The 20839-nt window shown below is 48.8% G+C and overlaps 5 protein-coding genes across 5 annotated transcripts; 2 read left to right on the forward strand and 3 right to left on the reverse strand.

Moving 5' to 3' along the window:
• The first annotated feature begins 3843 nt into the window (after window positions 1-3843).
• Window positions 3844-5918, forward strand: LOC120710435 (remodeling and spacing factor 1-like). The gene is made up of 3 exons (XM_039996123.1): window positions 3844-4347; window positions 4591-5470; window positions 5592-5918. Exons 1-2 carry the CDS (start codon window positions 4046-4048, stop codon window positions 5180-5182), a joined length of 894 nt encoding a protein of 297 aa, XP_039852057.1. The 5' UTR covers window positions 3844-4045; the 3' UTR covers window positions 5183-5470; window positions 5592-5918.
• Window positions 5919-8032: 2114 nt separating this feature from the next.
• LOC120705775 (60S ribosomal protein L18a-like protein) lies at window positions 8033-11197 on the forward strand. The gene is made up of 5 exons (XM_039990283.1): window positions 8033-8352; window positions 9412-9588; window positions 10056-10188; window positions 10258-10375; window positions 10888-11197. Exons 2-5 carry the CDS (start codon window positions 9579-9581, stop codon window positions 10954-10956), a joined length of 330 nt encoding a protein of 109 aa, XP_039846217.1. The 5' UTR covers window positions 8033-8352; window positions 9412-9578; the 3' UTR covers window positions 10957-11197.
• Window positions 11198-13516: 2319 nt separating this feature from the next.
• LOC120705776 (alkane hydroxylase MAH1-like) lies at window positions 13517-15438 on the reverse strand. The gene has a single exon (XM_039990284.1). It carries the CDS (start codon window positions 15301-15303, stop codon window positions 13756-13758), a length of 1548 nt encoding a protein of 515 aa, XP_039846218.1. The 5' UTR covers window positions 15304-15438; the 3' UTR covers window positions 13517-13755.
• Window positions 15439-16544: 1106 nt separating this feature from the next.
• Window positions 16545-19259, reverse strand: LOC120705777 (noroxomaritidine synthase-like). Its single transcript, XM_039990285.1, has 2 exons — window positions 17332-19259; window positions 16545-17221 (listed from the first exon to the last, which is right to left on the reverse strand). The coding sequence occupies exons 1-2, from the start codon at window positions 18450-18452 to the stop codon at window positions 16810-16812; spliced, it is 1533 nt and encodes a 510-aa protein (XP_039846219.1). The 5' UTR covers window positions 18453-19259; the 3' UTR covers window positions 16545-16809.
• Window positions 19260-19454: 195 nt separating this feature from the next.
• LOC120705778 (nuclear transcription factor Y subunit C-2-like) lies at window positions 19455-20318 on the reverse strand. The gene has a single exon (XM_039990286.1). It carries the CDS (start codon window positions 20241-20243, stop codon window positions 19578-19580), a length of 666 nt encoding a protein of 221 aa, XP_039846220.1. The 5' UTR covers window positions 20244-20318; the 3' UTR covers window positions 19455-19577.
• Window positions 20319-20839: the final 521 nt, after the last annotated feature.

The following is a 20839-nucleotide window of genomic DNA, read 5'->3' on the forward strand; positions in this document are numbered from 1 at the left end:
ACCAAACTGTCCGAATTGGTCTTTTCCAATCGTCCTCCCCGCCGACGGGGGAGCGCGCAGCCCAGGGAGGCACGCGGCTGCTGCACCCCGGGGAGGCGGATCCGGCGCGCGGCGACGTCGGTGGAGCGTGTGGCGGCGGCGACGTCGATGCGAGCGCCGGGGAGCGAGCCGCCGCGGGCGAATGCCGGGGATTGAGCTGCCGCGCCGCCTCTGCCTAGCCGCTCCGCTCCACGCACCTTGCCGGGCCGCGCCGCCGCCGCCGCCTAGCCTTGCTGCTCTGCTCCGTCGCCGCCGCCCGCTCCGCCCAGCAGCTACTGCCGCTGCGCCGCTGAGCTCAGATCTAGGGGAGAAAAAGAAAGAGAGGAAAGGGAGGAGAGAAGAAGCTGAAAGGGAAGAGAAGGCGGTGGACACTAGTTATTTGCGCGCGGCTTGTGGGGGCCACCCACGTGCCCTCGCATCGACCGCACCAGAGGGCAACTAGCGGTCAACCGCAAAAGCAGCTTTGCGCTCTTGCAGGTGTGTGTGTATATATATATATATATATATATATATATATATATATATATATATATATATATATATATATATATATATATATATATATGCTTCGCGAACGTAGCCACATTCAACTGTCGACTTCAGCTAACATTTCACCATCATTGCCACTATCTTTGTGAGAATACCTCCATGTATATTTCAGATTCCTGCTCTTTGTATTGAGGTCTTTCATGACATTAGGAAGTATCTTACCTTCAAGCTTTCTAGCAATTTTCCTTCTCAAAAACATTTTCTCCATGCATAGTTGTCTTATCCTATCCATAAGATCGATCACCTCCAAGCATTTTTCATTTCTGATCCAGCTATTGAATGTTTCAGCTATGTTATTTGTATTATAATCACATTTGCTTGTTTCAGAGAACAAGTGACTTACCCAAAGGTGCTTGTGGTTATCATGTATCCACTTTATGGCTTCAGGACATGCTTCATACATTAGATTGTAGTGCTCTTTAAATCTTTCACTTTGATAAGCTCTACATGCTGGCCATAAGTGCTTTTGAAAGACCTCACCTCGAAAGCGCTTTTGGAAGTTTGCAACTAAGTGTCTCATGCACTCTCTATGCTCAACCCCATTTTTGAAGATTTTAGTGACAGCAGAATCGATTCCTTTACCTGCATCAGTCATGATCACTAGGCCAGGAGGTGATCCAATAGCTTGTTCAAGTCTACTGAAAAACCAAGACCAACTTTCAGCTGTCTCTGAGCCAAACACAGCATAACACACTGGAAACATCCAATTATGCCCATCAATTGCAGTTGCAGATGCAAGTTGACCCTTCCACTTCCCAATTAAGTGTGTGGAGTCCACACCAAGAAAAGGGCGGCAACCATTTAGAAAACCATCCACACATGATTTCAGTGCAACAAACATTCTTGTAAACCTTATCTTTGTCCCAACTTGCTCATATTCCATATCCACCAAACTGTCCGAATTGGTCTTTTCCACTTCGGCCTTGAAACTAAAAGTATGCTCAAAGCTGTCATCCCACTTGCCTCTAAGTTCTTCCAAAGCCATTCTTCTTCCATCCCACACTACCCAATATGATAAATTGAGATGATAATCTTCCTCTAGCCTTTTTTTCAATGCTACAGCCCCCTTCTTGGGATCTGTTGCAAGCCAACTAATGACCATATCCTTCACCCAATGATTGGTTGCCATTTTATTCTTCTCAACTCTTCTAGTACTTTGACAAATGTGTTGATGTGGCATTTTCTTTATCTGCACCAAATAGACACAATAAAATTATTAAAATCAGGAAAGCATGTTCTTAAAATTAATTTGAATTACACTTGTTACCTTCCAAGTCCTTCCATCCTGAATTTGTGAAGCATGGATTCGCCATTTGCACCGTTCAGCTCTGCAGAAACCTCTGTACCTTGTTGCTTCAGAATATGGAGCTGCAATTTCATATTCCCCTTTTATTGCATATTGCCTAATAGTCTTCTTAAATGTATCACCATCCCCAAAAGTTATACCAACTTCAATGGTCGGATTTTCTAAGTCAGTTGCATGAACAATTGACTCACAATCCCTTTCATCATCCACAACTAAGTCATCCTTCAAAACATCACCATCATCACCCTCTACTTCACCATCATCACCCTCTACTTCACCATCTGATTCAGAATCTGATGAATCAGAAAGCAAAGTCTTATAAGGGCCCTCATCATTCAGACCAACATACTCTACCTCATCATCAACCCAAGGTATTTCAGTTGGAGGCTCGGCGTGGGATGACTCAATTTGAAGTGGAGGCTCTATATGAGATGATGCAATTTGAAGTAGAGGCTCTACACTAGTGCTTCCCTACAACACATAAGGCATGTTTTGTTGGCGGCCAATGTTGAACATGATATCAGACTCAACATTTTTCATAACAAGCACTTGCACTGAGAGCCTTCTTATCTCCCAATACATGTCAATTGCATGAAGTAATTTCTGGTCAGATGTAATCTCCTCATAGCTGCGAGTCACTTTGTCCCAGTAAGTGACACGCAACTTGTGTTTAGAGCCTAGATTAATTTCTGTAGCAATTTCAGTGACCAAATCATTCCAATTTGTGCTATCTCTGTCTAAAATCTTAGGAATATTACACGCTTTACTGTACTGACGAGTCCAATCATCAGTAAATTTAACATACGCACCTACTCGCACAGCAAGACTGTAGGACGAACTGGGATCCATCCTACATAAACAGGTGCACACAGAGAAGCAAAATCAATTTTTTACTAGTCTAAAGTTAGCACTAACCTATGATGAATTCCTAATCCTAAGGAGCATTGGAAGAAGACGTACCCATCAGGAACCCAATCAAGATTAGCAACCTCCTCGGGGAAAATCTGGGTGAAGAAGCGTGGCGTCGCTGCAGGCTCCATCTCCACCGGTGCTGTGGGCAGCCGCCGCCCCGCATTCTACCAAAACTGGTTAATGAGCATTCTACCAAAACTCCATGCATTTACGAACAGGAACAGTAGCGTAAAAATAATTTAAGAACCTACCATGGAATCATCAACAGCTCGCTGGTCTATCCCAGGTAAATCAATCAGCTTTAATGGGGGAGCTGAAGATAAACAAGAAAGTAATGTGAGGGATTTTATAAAGCGGAATAACAAAATAAAAGGCAAACTAACTCATAGCAGATTTAGAGAAGAGATTATGCAAAGGGATAGGGTTCACCGAGACATCAAACATAGATAAGAAATGGGCTACTCACAGTCGCAGACAGACCTGTACTTGTTCGCAGCTTGAGGTAAATCTCATCAGCGCGGCCCCTCCCTGATCCACCAGATGCCCCCTTGCTGAGTCTGTCCTGCAGTGAATGCCGGAGGGCATCTGCAGCCCAGCATAACGAAACAGGAAATGTCAAGTTCAAAATTAGGTCTGCTAGGCCGTGACCTGCCGCTCTCGAAGCGATTCAAGCACGTCGGCGCTCAGCTCGGGTCGGCTCCGCGCGTGCTGCTGTCGGCCAAGAAGCGCGTGTTCCCGCCGCCGCCGCCGCCGGAGGAGGAGGAGTTGGCCGCCGTCTCCGTTTGCCTCCCGGTAAAGAAGAGGGCCGTTGTGGCGCGGCCGCCGGAGGAGCCGGCGGCGGCCGTCCCGTTCTGCCTCCCGGCGAAGAAGAGAGCCGTTGTGGCGCCGCCGCCGGAGGACGCGGCCCCGGTGTGCCTCCCCGCCAAGAAGCGCGCCCACGCGCCGCCGGCGGATGCGGTGTTGCCCGCGTGCCTTCCTGCCAAGAAGCTCGCGAGTGCGCAGCCGCCGCTGGATGTGGTCGCTTCCACATGCGCGCGCGTCCAAGCGCCGGCGCCGCGGGGGGCCACCGCCGGTTCTGCCCCGGTGCTCCTACCGGCCAACAAGCGAGTCTGCGCGGCGCCGGCGGCGGATACGGTCGCTTCGCCCTGCGTCGTGGACAAGAAGCGCATCCACGCGCCAGGACCTCGGCAGGAGGGCGCGCGTTCCGTGCCGGTGTGCTTACCGGCCAACAAGCGCGTGATGCCGCCTCCATCCGTGGAGTCAGATGGTCCTCGGTTCGGCACTGCCAAAGAAGCCAGGCCTCAAGGATCCAACAAACACGGCGGCGGCGCCATCATTCCCAGAGTGGCAAATGGCACTGAAGGTTGCCCAAGAGGAAAAGATTTCAAGAAACCCGAGAAGCCCATCAATCCTAAGGAAACCAAGGAGCAAGTGTCCATGAAAACGGGCAAACCAAGATCTCCAAATAAATCTAAAGATGTGGAGAAGAAAGACAGCAAGACCGTCACTGGCAAGCAGTCTGGAGTTGTTGCTCGCGAGAAATCTGACAAAGCGCCTAAGGCCCCTACGACCAGTTGGCCGGCTGGGGCTGGCGGCACCCCCGCGGCGTGGGTTCGAGTCCTGGGGGACGCGAATTTCCGATGCCGCGGGGTAAAAAATCCCCCTCGCTGGTGGGCCAGGGTTCGGGGGGTTTCTCGGTCGGGTTAAGAGCCGAGACAGTCGCTTCCTCTTAATGAAACACGGGTGGGGACCGTTTCAACCCCCGAGTTTTTTTTTTTTTAGAAATCTGACAAAGCGGCTGATGCCAAAGCAGCAGCACTCAAACAGGAGTCGATGAATGGACTTGCTGAAGTTCGTGTGAGAGGCAAAGAGTTGAAGAAACCTGAGAAACCCATCAATCCTATGGGAACCAAGGAGCAAATGCCCATGAAACCAAGCACACCAAGATCTCCGAATAAACCTAAAGATCTGGGGAAGAAAGCATGCAATATCGTCAATGGCAAGCAGACTGAAGCTGGGGTTGAAGTGCGCCAGAAATCCGATGAAGTGGCCGATGCGAAGGGAGCAGCACTCAAGGAGGAGTTGAGGAATTGGGACGACGACGTGGTGCAAGAAGCCGTGGAGGAGGAGGACGGCGTGCTCTGCGCCGTGTGCGCGAGCACCGACGGCGACCCGTCCGACCCCATCGTGTTCTGCGACGGGTGCGACCTCATGGTGCACGCTTCCTGCTACGGCAACCCGCTCGCGCAGGCCATCCCCGACGGCAACTGGTTCTGCTCGCTCTGCGCCGCCGAGAAGAGCAAGCCGGCGGCGCGCCCAAGCTGCTGCCTCTGCCCGGCCAGGGGCGGCGCGATGAAGCGCACGACGGAGGGGTAGTGGGCGCACATCTCTTGCGCGCTGCTTGTTCCGGAGGTGTTCTTCCGGGACCCCGACGGCCGCGACGGCGTCGACTGCTCCCTCGTGCCGGCCCACCGGTTCGCCAAGGACTGCTACATCTGCGAGAGCAACGACGGGTGCGCGCTGGAGTGCTCCCAGCCCAAGTGCGCCCTCGGCTTCCATGTCTCCTGCGGCCTCGACGCCGGTCTGTGCATCGAGTACCGGGAGGGGAAGGGCGGCGCCATCGTCGCAGGCTTCTGCAGGGAGCACACCGAGCTCTGGGAGAAGGTAAAATCTTGCATAACCTCTAGTGCTTCTGGAAATCAATGTTAATCAAATTTTGTAGAAATTTGGAAATAGCAGTGTGATGAAAAATTTTCTGTCTGGATTTGTGTTTTTGTTGCTACAGCAACAACTGACAGGCAAGTACAAGATTGTGGCAAGAGGGGAGGAATGATATGAGGAGGACAAAGAACATGGTGTGCAATTGCTTTGTAAGCTGAAGACTTGCTTGTTGTTATTACTTATCCAGCGATATGGATGTACATATTAGGATTTATGATCTACGGTTCAGCACTCAATTCTTCTTTGCTAGATTGTAGAAACGTTCCCAGAAGGTTAAATGCAGAAGCAGAACTGAGATTCAGATCTTGATTTAGATCACATTTTGTACTTAAGAGCTGTGTAATAATTTGTAAAGTACGGGTCCAACCAGATCCCGTCTGTGTCAGCTTCATGCTCGGCGGCCAGCTGCCCTCTCTCCTTCCCACTCCTTTTGCTAATTTTTGCTTCGTGTGATCAACTCCGCTCATCAGTATCAGCCAATTGAGTAGACCTGCTCATCATTGTTCAAATTATATCTTCTCCCGTGTGTGTTTTCTTTCTTTATTTTTTGAATATGAATTGTGTCTCCCAAAACTATTCCTTGCAGATTTGAGCTTGTTATTACCTAAACACGATTTTCTATAGTTTAACTTTATTTTCCCCATCATTCCTTAATAAAGCTGCACACGGATGTATAGCACCCGATGCGCGCTCAGTGTTGCATGCAGATTGCAGACGGATGTATAGCCCATCAGCCGATTGCACGGCCCATCGGCCCAAGCCTTGCATTAATATAATGAGCCATCTGAAGTTCTGAACATCTGAACTATTGTGTCCTGCTCCTGCATAAACATAAACTAATGGTCTGTCACAGTCCATGGGCCAGTGGGCCGCGCGAGTTAACGTAGCATGTCGCTACTGTAGCACCGCGGCACAGTGGTGCTTTGGTCGAAACGGGAAGGGGCGGTTTAAATAGCCGGTCTCTGGGAAGCTAATAACTCCGGTTCGAATTTTTCGCGCGAAGTGAGGACGAAAGCACAAGAGAGTTATTTAGCAGGTGTATTTTACTCAACGTGTAGAGTAGATCTTAGCCGTTATCCAGGGCCGGGTCGTTGCAGGGGTATCAGAGCAATACTCTCGCGGTTTCACGCCACGTACGTTGTGTGCGCGTGGGAACACAGATGCCACCATCATATGGACGGATACACATGGGCTGCTGGCAGTGAATCCACGGACATGGCACATGGGATCGTTAGCACTAGACGTATGGGACGTGGCCCAAGAGAGGAGATCCTGCTCCTTTGTCTCGTATGGGTAAGCTGGTTCGACGGTTCGATGAGGACGTCGAATCCTAACGGGGGTGTTTGTCACAGCCCATGCCCCAGTGGGCCCCGCGAGTTACTGTAGTGTGTCGCTACTGTAGCGCCGCGGCACAGTGGTGCTTTAGTCCCGTACTGAAAACGGGAAGGGAGTCGAACCAGTTTAAATTGCCGGTTCCTGGGAAGTTAATAACTCCGGTTCAAACCTTTTGCGCGAAGCGAGGACGAAAGCGTAAGAAAATTATTTAATATGTGTGTTTTACTCAATATGTAGAATAGATCTTAGCCGTTATCTCGGACTACTCGTTGCATGTCTACCTTCGCCATGACCGCACCCGTGAGTGAGATGCGTGTGCGCTAGATTATACAGTTGCCGCCGAGGATAATCTACCCTTGTTCTCTTCGTCTATACGTATATGATTAGCCAAATAACATATCCGATCTTCGCTCCTTGCCGGGCAACTCGGGCGAGCCAACAACGTGCCGGTTCTTGCCCTCCATGTGCTCTGGAAATAGAATTGATTTACTTTATCAGCATAGGTTCTTTTTGTCCTGTAAGATAAAATATATGTATGGCAGAACTTGATGAAATCACCTTTTTTTTTTCTCCCAAATTGGAGCAATCATGACCCTCCATACTAACTTGGTTGCTAGTCATGCTGCCATTGTTATTATCTCAATCGTAAGGCAACAATCACCACGCTCTTACCCTACCCTAATGATTAATCCATCGGTAACCACTAACCAACCCCGCAACGATTAATCAATCCATTGGACTCAGATGCCTCATCTATTGTTGACAAGAGGGTGATATGAAGTAGTCCTTGTCGGCATGTCTCTATGTATCACCAGTCATCGAGAGGCACACATACGTATGATCTGGAACCGACCAAGGTCACAAACCCAACCCAACAGGTTGATTAGGAGCTTTGCTAGAACAGCGTCATGGCCATCTCCATCTATTCATCTACTGTAGTACATGCGACAGCCCATTTGTTCAAACCAGGTCACATCGCCATTTATATTTGCAAAAATATCATCTCAAATTTCCTTTTCTCAATTTTTATCGAAGACATCTTGTTGGAGTAATTCAGAAGGACTTGTATGAAAAACGCCTATGGATAGCAATGGACACTGTTGCTTATAAAAAGAACTACGGGCACTGATCGGCAAAAATTGCAAAAATAGCAGAACAGGAACAGCGGCGGGCACCCGACACCTCCCCTTGGAAGGGACGCAACGAACAAGGAGAGGAGGCGAGGGCGAGCAGCTCCACCCCCCCCCCCCCATCCACCCCGCCGAGCTTCCAGCGCAGGCTTCCATGGTCTGAATCCCACTCCGGGTCTCCAGCAAGCGGAGCAAGCGGGCGAGAAAGCCCTCGCGCTTTCCCCACACCCTTCGGCCCACTCAAACCCCGACGCCGGGGAGGAAGAGGAACCGGACCTGACCTGGCGGCGCTGGGCATCCGAGGAACCCCCCCGCCCCGAATCGCTCGCTCTCCGTTGCGGTATCCGTCGATCACACCGCGTGAGTCTGCTCTTCTTCCCCCACCACGGTTCCGTTGCTTGCCGTGCGGGCGAGTCTCTTCGATCCCTTTGGGCTGGGGTTCCTAGGTTCCTGATTTCTAGCGCGGGGGTTGATTAGATTCGAGCTGCGGGTTTGAAGTTGGTAATCGTCTGTGCGTGGTGGTGGGGCGAGTAATCGAGTCTGAAGGGCCTCCTTTTGCGGCTGGTTGGCTGTTGGGTCGGATGGTCAGTTCGTAGTGTTACCCAATCCCCAAACGTTGATGCCCCGATGAGCTCAGTGTGTTCGATGAAATTGTTGACCCAAGTTATCCGAGGAACTACAGCGTCGGTGGGAAATCTGTCTTTAAGTTCGTAAGACTAGCAATCGTGGTTGCAAGCTTGCAATCTGAGGGCATGCAAGAGAACTAGAGAAGCGTGTCTTGCCTCTTTGCCCACGAAGTTTGGGTACAGACAGTGACAAGTGCTTTAAGTTAACCCGCTGCCATTGTGAGAACTAGCATAGGAGGCATGCAGTTACGTTTCTATTGTATTGGCACTTGATTTTTGGTTTTGCTTGTAGAATTCAACTCTTGAGTTCAGTCATGTATTTAATTATTTTCCATTGCCCACACTAGCTCTAAGCCTCTAGCTGAGAGATAGTATGCTTGAATGTGTTTTGGTATACTTATCTCTCCAGAACAGTGAAATCACGTGTTTATACGGGGAAGTAATCCCTTGCTTTGAACTCTGTAACGACAGTAGGCGATAGTGCTATGTTATGATGTCCTACCATTAAACTTCTGTGTACTTGTGTTTGAAAACTTAGATGTAGTACCTGCTGTGCTGACTGCTGACTGCTGAGGCACTGTAATTTTTGTGTTGGATGAGTTGCTTCTTCAATTTTGCAGGACTAATTCATATTCTTCTACCAATTAAAAAGCACTTCATGCAATTTTGCATGCATTTGTTCCTATAATCCTATTTGTTTATGCAAATTTTCATGCTTTTGTTCCTATCAATTTACTCATAATTGTATTTGAATAGAAATCTTATACATACATATTCTTGATCTCCTTTGCAGTATCATGAGCATCCTGGAAAACTTGCATGCTTGATGTACCCAGCTACTTCTGTTACGAAAAATTACGGCGATCAAGTTTATTGAAGTATTGACAGGAGGGTAGAATCTGTTGGTCAGTTATTGGTATTGAGACCACTGGCACTTTCCTTGCAATAGCTGTAGAACAAATGGGAGAAGGTAACTGGTTTCAACTTTATATTGTTTCTTGTGAGACGCTCCTTCTCTTATTGCCAAAGCAAGACTTGCCTTTCTTCTTTTCTGTTGGGATATGAAGATGGAACATTATCTTTAGCTGCCTTCCCTTTGTCGCTACATATCTTAATTGGAAACTTTGCAACCGTAACACCTATTATTGTGAATTTGTACTTTTCTGTAATAATCAGAACAGGATGCCGGTATACTTGTCAAGTAAAGATATCATCAGGATAGAAGTTAACTTCATTAAATATAAAGTTTGGTTTGTACTTGTGAAAATGTGTATATCATTAACATTTCAGGACACGACGTCGGAATATTTGCGCTATAATTATCTTAGATTGCGCTAGCCGATCATATTTATTAACGTTTCAGGTGACTACGTTTACTTGCGCTATAATTATCTTAGATTGCGCTAGCTGATCATATTCTTTCTTTGCTCCGCACAGCACACTCAGACGAATTTTGCCAGTGCCAGGGGTGTGTTGGCAAGTATTCGCTACTCAGAGATGAAGAAAACCCACGGCTAGCAATCTTTGAGAGACGGCTTCCTTGCTGTGGTTGTGGGATAGGGTGGTCTTCGTACGTATGCTGCACTCCCCTTATCAAACTTTGGTTAAAGATTGTCCATTTAACATGCTTCTGTTACAGTTTTCTTGTAGGTTTCGTGTGCCCATTGATATGGTACTTTGCTGCCACTCTTTACTGCTGCAAGTACTACAATAGGGATCCTCGAGAGCGCCCTGGTCTTGCTGCCTCAGCTGTTGTGGTTAGTCCTAATCCCTGAAATTGTTACTTCCCAGCATGAAAATAAATAGGTATCTGATGTCTAACCCAACTATTCATGTCTGTAAAACATCAAATGTCCTGACAGCTTCTATGATTTCACAAAATGCATTGACAGTGTGCTGGCCATTTTTTCTATGCACTGAACTGCAAATTCTTTTCTGTATCAAAGCTGGGGGCTGGGAATTGAGCTAGTTTTCCCAAAGAAAAACGAAAACACCATATGCTGTATGTTCTCTATCAGAATACCCATATATGCCTGAGAGGTGCGCAGTTTTTTTTTTTTTGACTATTTGCACATCATTTTGTTTATGATGCAAAACTTAAAATCTAGCTTGCTTGAGCCTGATACGCCACTTCTTTAGATTTTATTCCAATGAACTAGCTTGCTTGAGCCTGGTACGCCACTTTAGATTTTATTCCAATGAACTAGCTTGCTTGAGCCTAATACAGTTCAATTCCATCTAACACCTTGATTTTGATCGTTATGAGCAGGCACTCATCTTCACAGTTTTGGCAATCATCGCTCTCTCTGTGACGCTGATAATCTGTGCACACAAGTAACATCCAGAGCAGGGAAACATGATGGTTGGACCCGTTATTGGTAGCTCAGGCACTCAGAAGGAACTTGTATTTTATGTGGTAGCAAGTTCTTGATCGAAACACAGCTACCGTCACATGTGGTTCCTCTGTTTTCGGTTGACCTATTGGCTGCCGTTGTTAATCAATAAGGAATTGAGGATGTTAATTGCTCTTTCGCAAACTCTGCGCCCGGCTTAATTTTTCTATGGTCCTAGTTCTTCAATCTGTGATTCTTTTGAATTCCTGATGTCTTGGCCTGTTGCACTGATCCAATACGGTGCTGCAACGAGCTTGCCAATTCGTTCACTTCAAATTACTAGCACGGGAGCCTTCGAGTGACGCTGCGAGACTGAAACCAGCCCATCTATCAGAGGACGAACCGCTTTCTATGTTTCCTCACGTAATCGATCTCTCCCCGACTCCCCGTCGTTGACGCAGTGTTGATGGTTTACGCTAGAAGCTTACATCGTGATACAAGTAAGATGACAAATTCGTTTACTGCCATAGCAAAGATCACTGTCTCAGTGACATGTGGCTTCAGAGCTAAAACTTGCCAATATTATGTTTTTTTATTCACATCTTTGCGATGGTGCCATGTTAACTACTCCCTCTGTTCCAAATTATAAAACATTCCAACAATTTTGAAGAGTCAAAGTTTTTTATATTTGACCAAATTTATATAATAAAATAATAATATTTATTATATAAACTAAGTACTATTAGATTATTTATTAGTTATATTTTCATAGTACATCAATTTGATATCATAAATTTTTATATTTCTCTCTATAATCTTTGTCAAACTTGAGATTATTTTGACTCTCCAAGATTTTTAGGATATCTTATAATTTGGAACGAAGGGAGTATTACATAGGGACATTTTCTTCCACATTAGGAGTACATACCTAGTCATATCAGCAGGTCTGACATGCTCGATAGCACGTAGGACAGGACAACGCCGCTAATGCGGAAGGCACAGTGGTACTCGGTTGTCGCCGCGGAGAGGAGCCCAGCAGACACCACAACAGCGGCCATCGCCTTGCGAATCTGATCACGAGCTCGCTTCAGTTGTGCCTCGGCCGACGGGCCGGCGGCTCGGGCGCAGCTGTACATAGGCACAAGAAACGCGAGCAGCAACAGAGCCCCTATCAACGTGCCAGCGGCTAATCCAACCTCCGGCGTGCGCCAGTCCGAACCAGCCATCAGGGACGATCACTCACTTGAGACGTAGGAGTACAATGGTGCAGGGGCGAAGCCAGGAACGGAGGGCAGAGGGCTGGTGACTCTTCTTTTTCCTTGCTCCCCCATCCTTCATCAATAGCCTTCAAAATTTTTGGGCGAGCTGTGGGGGCTCCATGGCGTTTTGGGCAGTATGGGGGCTCCAGCGCACCCCCCCCCCCCCCGCCCCTCCCTCCGCGCGCGCACACACGTTGGATCCGCACACACACACGTTGGATCCGCCCCTGCAACGGTGGGGTGTGGGATCGGAGGTTTGCTGATGCCTTCTTTTTGGACTCCACTCCACTCCTCTTATAGCGGCGCAAGGCATACTCCAAGATTCTTGAAATGTCTTATAATTTGGAACGGAGGGAGTATTTAATATTGTAACTACACTTTGAGCTTCTCTTGCATCAGGGGGATCCATCACAAATTTGGAAAATTGTGTCTCTACCTATTATCCTGATGCACCTTATATATCTCACACTCGAGAATGCAGAAAACAACGCCACAAGTGGCCGTCAGCATTTTTTTAAAATATATTGCTTTCACGTACCGTTGAAAGTTTAAATGTTTAATTCTCAGAATAAATTTTATAAAAAAATATGTGTGCACATTCTGAGTCGAGTATTCGATCCAGTTTCATAGATTTCACTATAAGAATCTAAACATTCGCATAACTGTCGGAGCCTAACTAGGTACTAAAATGTTACTCATATGAGATGTAGGATCACAAGAATAATCAAAAGAAAATTTCAAAAAAGGGAGAGAGACTAAGATTTAATATTTTGGGTTAATCTCAGAAATAACATTCAACATTACTCCCTCCGTTTCAAATTATATAACATTTTGGCTTTTTGATACAAATATACTACTAAACATTTAGGTTATTAAGTTGTAACGGGTTTTTTAATAGACTGAAGCACTTTGATATTGTGGCCTGCAACATTACAAATTATAGTCGATGGCTTTGTTGGCCATATTCTATAGAACAAAATAATTTGGAACATATAAGTCATGATACTGGAACAGTTTTTCTTATAGAATGGAACATTTGACCCTATTGCCTGAACGAACCTTAAAGTTCAAGCGCCTAAAATATAGCATCTCCCTTATTGAAACTCATACAATTTTCATATTTCCAAATCTATATACTTTGAGAAATATTGAAACTCAAATTCAAATATAGACAAGAAACTTGTCCAAAAGATCATTTATCAGTGACCGAAGCGAGTATATTTTTAGTGCAGTGTAGTAAAAGTACACACGCACTAATCATCTAGTACTGCACATCTCGATCGTATATGTACACCACATCCACATCTGAGTATCTGACTGGTCTGCATATCATGTGCATGGTATGCAAAGAGTACATCTTCAAAGGCACATGCAATGCAACACATCAGCATTGCAAATGTGCATATATACACCCTCACTCGTATACATGTTTAATGTTTTCTGACACTTGACATGACAATTAATAAACTAAACGTGACATTACCTTAATTAATTATTAGTAACAAGATTAATAGTGTAGTAATTAACGTAGTACTAGCTAAGAAGCTAAGCGATCGCTTCTCTCTTGTGCACCTTCACCTTGAGCCCGTCCTTCATGTGGAGTATGATGGACAGCTTGGGCCGCACCACGGCGCCGGCGTCCACCTCCACCCGGAACCCCGGCAGCACGGCGGCGACCACGGCCTTCATCTGCGCGAACGCCAGGTCCCTGCCGAGGCACGTCCGGGGCCCCACGTTGAACGCCACGAACTTGCACGACGGCTCGTGCCGGAGCCGCCCCGCCGCCGTCAGCCATCGCTCCGGCCGGAACTCCAGGCAGTCCTTGCCCCACACCGCCTCCATGCGCCCCATCGAGTAGAAGGACACGATCACCCGCCGCGTGGGCCCCACGGGCACCCCGCTCGGCAGCGTGTCGGGCCGCGCCGCCGCCTTGTGCTCGAACGGCACCGGCGGGTACAGCCGGAGCGACTCCGACAGCGCCGCGTGCAGGTACACCAGCCGCTTCAGCTCGGCGGCGGTGTGGTGGCCGCCGGCGCCGCCGGAGGACGGCGGGTGGGCGCGGAGCTCCTCGAGGATCTTCGCCTCGACGTCGGGGTGCTTGGTGAGCAGCCAGAAGAACCATGTCAAGGCCGAGCTCGTCGTGTCGCGGCCGGCGACCATGAGGTTGAACGTCGTGTCGCGCAGGAACCTGTCGAACTCGGCGCCCGACTTGCCCACCTCGTCCTGGCACGCCAGGTAGGACGTGAGCAGGTCGGCGTCGGCGTCGCCGTCGCCAGCGGACTCGGCGGCGGCGCTCTCTCGCCGGAGCGAGATGAACTCGGCGATGGACGCTTCGAGCACCCGCCGAGCCTGCCGCATTCTCTTGTTGTGCCCTATCTTGAGGTACTTCTGGAGCTTCAGCCACGGCACGGGGGTCACGTGCCGGTAGAACAGGACCTCCTCGATGGTGTCCATGGCGGCGGCGAACGGGACGTGCGGGAAGTCGGGGGCGAGGCAGCCGGGGTCGATGCCGAACACGAACATCGCCGTCAGGTCGAAGGTGAGGCGCACGAACACGTCCTGCAGGTCCACGGCCGCGCCCGACGCTGCGAGGCCGTCGAGGAGCGGCACGAGGCCCCCACGGAGCTTGCGCGCGGTGCTCGCGGCGACCGCGGCGCGGAACCGCGCGTCCGAGAGCAGCGCGTGCGCCTTGCGCCGCTGGAACGCCCACGACTCGCCGTCGGCGTTGAAGATGCCGCCGCCGAGCACGTCGAACAGCGCGGCGAACTCCTTGCCCTTGGGGTAGTTGCCGAAGTTGGTCGTGAACACGTGCGCCACGTTCGCCGGGTCGGCGGTGACGATAACGTCGACCGGCGAGCCCCACGGCCCCTTGATGACGTACGACAGCCCCGCCGCGCGCAGGAACTCCGTCGCCCACTCGTGCACGCGCCCGGCGTTGACGGTGATCGCCGGGATCGCACCGATCACCGGCCAGTTCGTCGGCAGCCCGCGCCGCCGGTTCAGCCTATGAAATAGCAGGAGAAAGCAAGCAAGGGACACCATGAGCTCCGGGTACCTGCCGAGAAAGCCGAGAAGCCATGGTAGGACCTCCATTGTTTCTCTCTCTCTCTCTCTCTCTCTCTCTCTCTCTCTCTCTCTCTCTCTCTCTCTCTCTCTCTCTCTCTCTCTCTCCAAGCTGAAGTGTCTTGTGAGCTAATGACTTTGAGTTCTCGGTGAACGTTTTTTTAAATCGATTTTTCACTAGTGTGGTAGCAAGATAGGTGTGAGGTTTATATAGGTGACTTCGCAAGGGTTTGGTTTATGTGTGCAAGAGAAAGACTAAGGGAGTAGAGTTTTTGTCATCTGGTGCACGGCAGAGGTGAGAATCTGACATGGCAGGAGAAGAGATGAGTAATCTTTTCTTCTAACCCACAGATCATATTGAATTCACCATCAACAGAGATCTTCAGAAATCTGGGTTGTTGCCAAATATGTGCACGTAGACTTTCATTTGCTCAAGCCATGCTCCTGGAGTTTTGATCGATGCATACTGGGAGTATTGCAGATGCTAAAGCTGCGGTTTATGTTTAAAAATTTAATTCCTCCAATCCACAACAAGAAGTACCAAATTTTCAGATTTATTTATATCTGAATGTGGAGCTACAATAGACCTTGTTGGTATACCAAATGAAGCTTCTTTGTGATGATGAAGGGCTGCCGAATGGTCTCAAAATATTAGTACTGCAGTTGTATATGTCACCTTGGTCTACCTAAGTTGAACTCTGAAGCCAATGGTAAAGAAAAAGTGCTTTTAGAAAAGTTATAAAACCATGAGGTGGTGTGCTACTTCTGAACATTTTTAGCCGAATTATTCAAATTGGTAGTAAGCAAACTGTGGGTAATTAACTGCAGACAAAAACACCTCAATCAGGAGGGTCTTCTCATCAGGAAAGTTCAGGATTAACTTCAATCACCAACCACTCTGTGCGCCTGAAAACAAGGTCACCAACTAGGGTTGTGCTGCACCAATGAACTTTGCTTGTCAGATGAAGGCGAGAGCACACGCAAATGTGTGTGGGGGCAAGGCGATGTTTCTTTTCAAGTTAAGAAAAGTTGTGATCCGATGACAGGTAGCATCTGGATATGATACTCCAGACCAGGTCTTGAAAAGGAAATGTCCAATAAAAAAAACTTACGAGTATGATGGTGTCCCTGTATCAGCATAGCTCATCTCTTTAATGTGTATGCCGTGTGTACCCTCCTGTGACAAAAGATGTGATCTGTAGTTGTATGCTGACATGATCCCAACCAATTCAGTTGGGGTCGGAAAATAGGATACACTACACACAGACAGGGAGATAGGAATATAAGATACACTGTACTTAACAGGTCTAGAATTTACATAGAATCAAGTAAAAGGGTATTAGACACCAACAACAGTAACCATACAATTTTGTTACTACCACTGACACTTGTTACCGTACTATTGCGTTCCTATCACATGTTCCCATTTCAATACAATTCCAAATTCATGGGTGCAAACTTCTAAATATTCCAATGCATATTGTTGCATAAACTGCTACAAAACCCCATAAAGCAAGAACTAAGTGATAGGAAGCATCAAGCTGCCGCCCTTCTCTTGAGCCTAACCATCATCCCGTTCTGCGTGTGCAGTATGACAGAGCTCTGTGGCATCACAGCGTGGTCGTCGACCAGCTCGACCTTGAAGTTGTGTATGATGGAGGCAGCTGTCATCTTCATGTTGCTGAGGCCGAGGTCCTTTCCAATGCAGCTCCGGGGCCCTGAGTTGAAGGACAGGAACTTGTAGCTCGGTTCGTGCCGGAGGCGGCCGCTCTTGGATATCCACCGCTCTGGCCTGAACTCCATGCAGTCCTTGCCCCATATCCCTTTGATCCTCCCCATCGCATAGAGCGAGAAGATGACTCTTGTGCCCTTCGTCACCTTGGTGCCGTTTGGTAGGACGTCATCAACATGGGCCTCCTTCTCCTCAAATGGCGTTGCCGGAAAAAGCCTGAAACATAAGCAATGCCTCATCCAGTCAGATGATTAAGGGGACACTGGCTTGTTTTCAAGATAGTAGCCCGGGAGACCAATGGACGGACAAGGTAAAAGATGTATTACCTGAGTGTCTCGAGGAGTGCAGCTTGGAGGTAAATGGCAGACCGCAGTTCGTCGCACTCAAAGACTGAGAAGTTCCCAGGCCAGGTACTGCTCTTCAGGCCCTTGAGCTCCTCGAGTATCCTTGCCTCGACATTCGGGTGCTTGCACATCATGTAAAAGAACCATGTGAGCGTGACGGCAATAAGGTCCTTCCCAGCGAGGATGAACCCCACTGCAGTGTCACGCAGGAACTGGGTCTTCTGCTGCTCACTCATGCTGGCATCCAAGGTCACTTTCATGTACATGGAGAGTATATCTGCCTGGCTCCCATCACTCACCTGTGCCTTCCGTTTGGCAATCTCCTCATAGATGAACTGATTGACCACCACCTTTGCATCGGCAAGTTTTTTCTCTGTCCCAACATTGAGCCACCTCAAGAGCTTCCACAACCTCGATGGAACAAGGTGTCTGACCAGCATTGCCTCCTCTGCTTCCTTTGTGGCACGGCCAAACACAGGCATCGGAGCAGACACCGATAAGCAGTCAAGGTCAGCAGCAAACACCATAGAGTACGAGACATCGAGCGAGAGCCTCATGAAAACACCCTCCAGCTCAACCTCTGAACTGTGCTTAGCCATGTGGTCAAGGTAAGGTAGCAAGACAGTACCAACCTTCCTTGCGATTATGGACATCGCAAAAGACCGAAAGGTATGGGCACCGAAGATGGTTGTCGCCACACGGCGCTGATATTCCCAGGAATCAGAGTCTGCCACAAGGAGCCCATCGCCAAGAATGTCAAACATCTCAGCAAACTCTCTACCTTTTGGATACTTCTCGAAGTGGGTGTTAAGGCAGTGGTTGACTGTGGCTGGATCGCAGGTTATCAAGATGTTCATGTCCAGCCACCATGGACCGAGGAACATGAACGTGCACCCGGCCTCACGTAGCAGACCCGCAACCTTGTCGTGAATGCAGTGCCGATTCACCACGAGGAAGGGAAGCATCCGAACAACAGGCCAGTTCAGAGGGAGGCTGCTCTTCTGGCTCTGTCTGATGAGGCGGAAGATGGAAAGCCCAAAAAAGCAGATGATTGCTAGGAAGACCTCTGGATAGGATGGAATGAAGCTCCAAAAGGGGCCCATGGTAGTGCAAGGTTATGAGCTGCACAGGGAAGAAGTGCATGCAGCAATAGGCCTAGGCTTCACCTTTGGGTTTGCAAATTTCGAATGTATGGTTTTGGTGTACTATAAGAAGCTACCTGTGTACATTGATTTCCTTGTGGGATTGGTATCCCTTGAGTTCAGGACTCATGACATTCATATGCCCAATGCTAAAATTATGGGGCTCAAATTATTATAGTATGTCACATTTATATATGTTCGGCTTTGGCATTTGATTGCTGAGGTTGCTTAGGCCAGTCTCAGTGGGAGTTTCATGGGCACAGATACCTAAACTGGAAACTAGGTAACCGTGCCAGATAAGTTTCATGGTGATGAAACTCTCCTCACATCCCATGAAACTCCATGCTTCTCTCTCCTTGCCACATCAGCAAAATTGATGACATTTAATGTCATGAAACCCCCATTGAGACTGGCCTTAGCGAATGGTAAACAATGTGATATGAGAGTATGCATTGAAGACTCAGTTTGACTCATCACAGTGGCTTATGAGCTAACACATAAATAGTCATTCTAATTTTCTGTTTGATTCTAATTCTGCTTAGACTGGTAATTTATTGATGCTGGGAGCAGAACATTTCCTAAACCTAAAACATAAGCTCAACTTGTTTCCTTTGCAAACACCCAAAAAGTGTGGGATTCCGAGATGCAGATGCAGAATTCCTCATGCAAATTTTGTGATGCTGCAGCATGTCCCACTGCAGGAGGGATGCTATATGCTTGCTCGACTGATACCGACACGGCTTGGCTTCCTAACTAGAGTCTAGCTACACATTAACTACAAGGCAAGGATCTCATCAATGTTCCATGAGAGAACCTTGCTAGAAGCAACCTGACAGTTATCATCATGTGCTACAGTCCTAGCAAGGGAAGAAAAGAGCCAATTTGCCATCAAGTTTGCATTGCAGCAGTGTAATTAAGGTATGAGCTCACACATATCATTGAAACCAACAGCAATGAACCCTATAAAGAGAAACGCATAATTTAATTGCTAGTTCATAGATTCATCACAGTACACATAGCGCCTTTTGAAGTAAACATTTAAAACACCAATTTGAAAGCACATACACGGAGACCGGAGAGACGCCTCTAGGTTACCTTCTGGAAGAAGGCGTCGATGCGGCGGGTCCCACGCGGCAGCGGCTTTGCTTCTCTTCCGCCACCGCCACCAGCGGATCCGGCGGCCGGGTGAGCGCGGGGAGCTTCCACTTCGGCGTGGAGGCAGTCGAGGAGGAAGTCCGCCGTGGGCCGGTGCGCGCGGGCTGCGGCCCGGACGTGTGCGGCGCGCACCGTGCGACGGCCGCGCCGCGCCGCCGCCGTGTAAGCCCCGGACGCAAGGCTGCCCAGGAAGAGTTCGGTGGCGGCGGCGATGAGCAGCGTCGCCTCGCTCGTCACCTTCTTGATGTCCCGGTCCACCCGCATGATCCGCTTGACCCTCCCCACCGGCAGCGTCGGCCGCAGCGACGCCCCCTCCTCGGCCTCAGCCTCCGCCACCGCCTCCTCCTGCTCCATTGGATCGGCGGGCTCGGCGGCCTCCACATGCTCCTCCTCGACCTGCTCCATTGGATCGGCGGGCTCCGCGGGCTCCTCCTCGATCTGCTCCATTGCCTCTGCGGGATCCCCGGCCTCCTCCCGCTCCTCCGCGATCTGATCCATCGTCTCGGCGGGCTCGTCGATCCTCTCGTCCTCCTTTCCGAGCGGCTCCTCCATTGCCACGGTGGGCTCGTCGGCGGCGGTGGCGGCGGCGGTAGCCATGGCTAGGGTTTGGGTTTGGAGGTGGATGTTGGTGGTGGTGTGATCCGCCGTTGGATTCGGTGGTGTAATTGGATTGGCAAGAAATGGCGGGGAATTTTGGGGACTTTCCCGCGCGATTCCGATTCCGATCGACGCGGGCGGCGCCGTCAACGGGTGAAAGCCCATTACATTCTATTTGAGCAGAAAAGCCCACTGGGCCAATGGTGCTCCCAAAAGGTCCATGCGTCATCGTCAAGTAGCAAAGCCATCTATTTTCTATAAAAAAAAGTAGCAAAAGCCATCTCCTCTCTAAAAAAAACTAACTAGCAAAACCATTTTCCTCCAGAAAATCGGCAACGTATTTTCTTTTTCTTTCTTATTTGCCCTACAAAATGTATCCTATTTTTTCTTCTCGATTTTTGATGGAGATCCCTGGCCACCTGATGTCCTGCTGATGCGTGGCCACGTCATACATCAAGCAACGGCAGGCTAAGATTTCTTAGGGCAACAACAACAGCTTGATTTTCCCATTTTCCCATTTTCCCTTTCTCACCATATAGGGGAATCCCTTTTCCAACTTTCAACTTATAGGGGAGAAGTGTTCCAGCAGCTAGATT

The sequence above is a fragment of the Panicum virgatum genome, chromosome 5K (assembly GCF_016808335.1).
Source record: "Panicum virgatum strain AP13 chromosome 5K, P.virgatum_v5, whole genome shotgun sequence".
NCBI classification, from domain to species: domain Eukaryota; kingdom Viridiplantae; phylum Streptophyta; class Magnoliopsida; order Poales; family Poaceae; genus Panicum; species Panicum virgatum.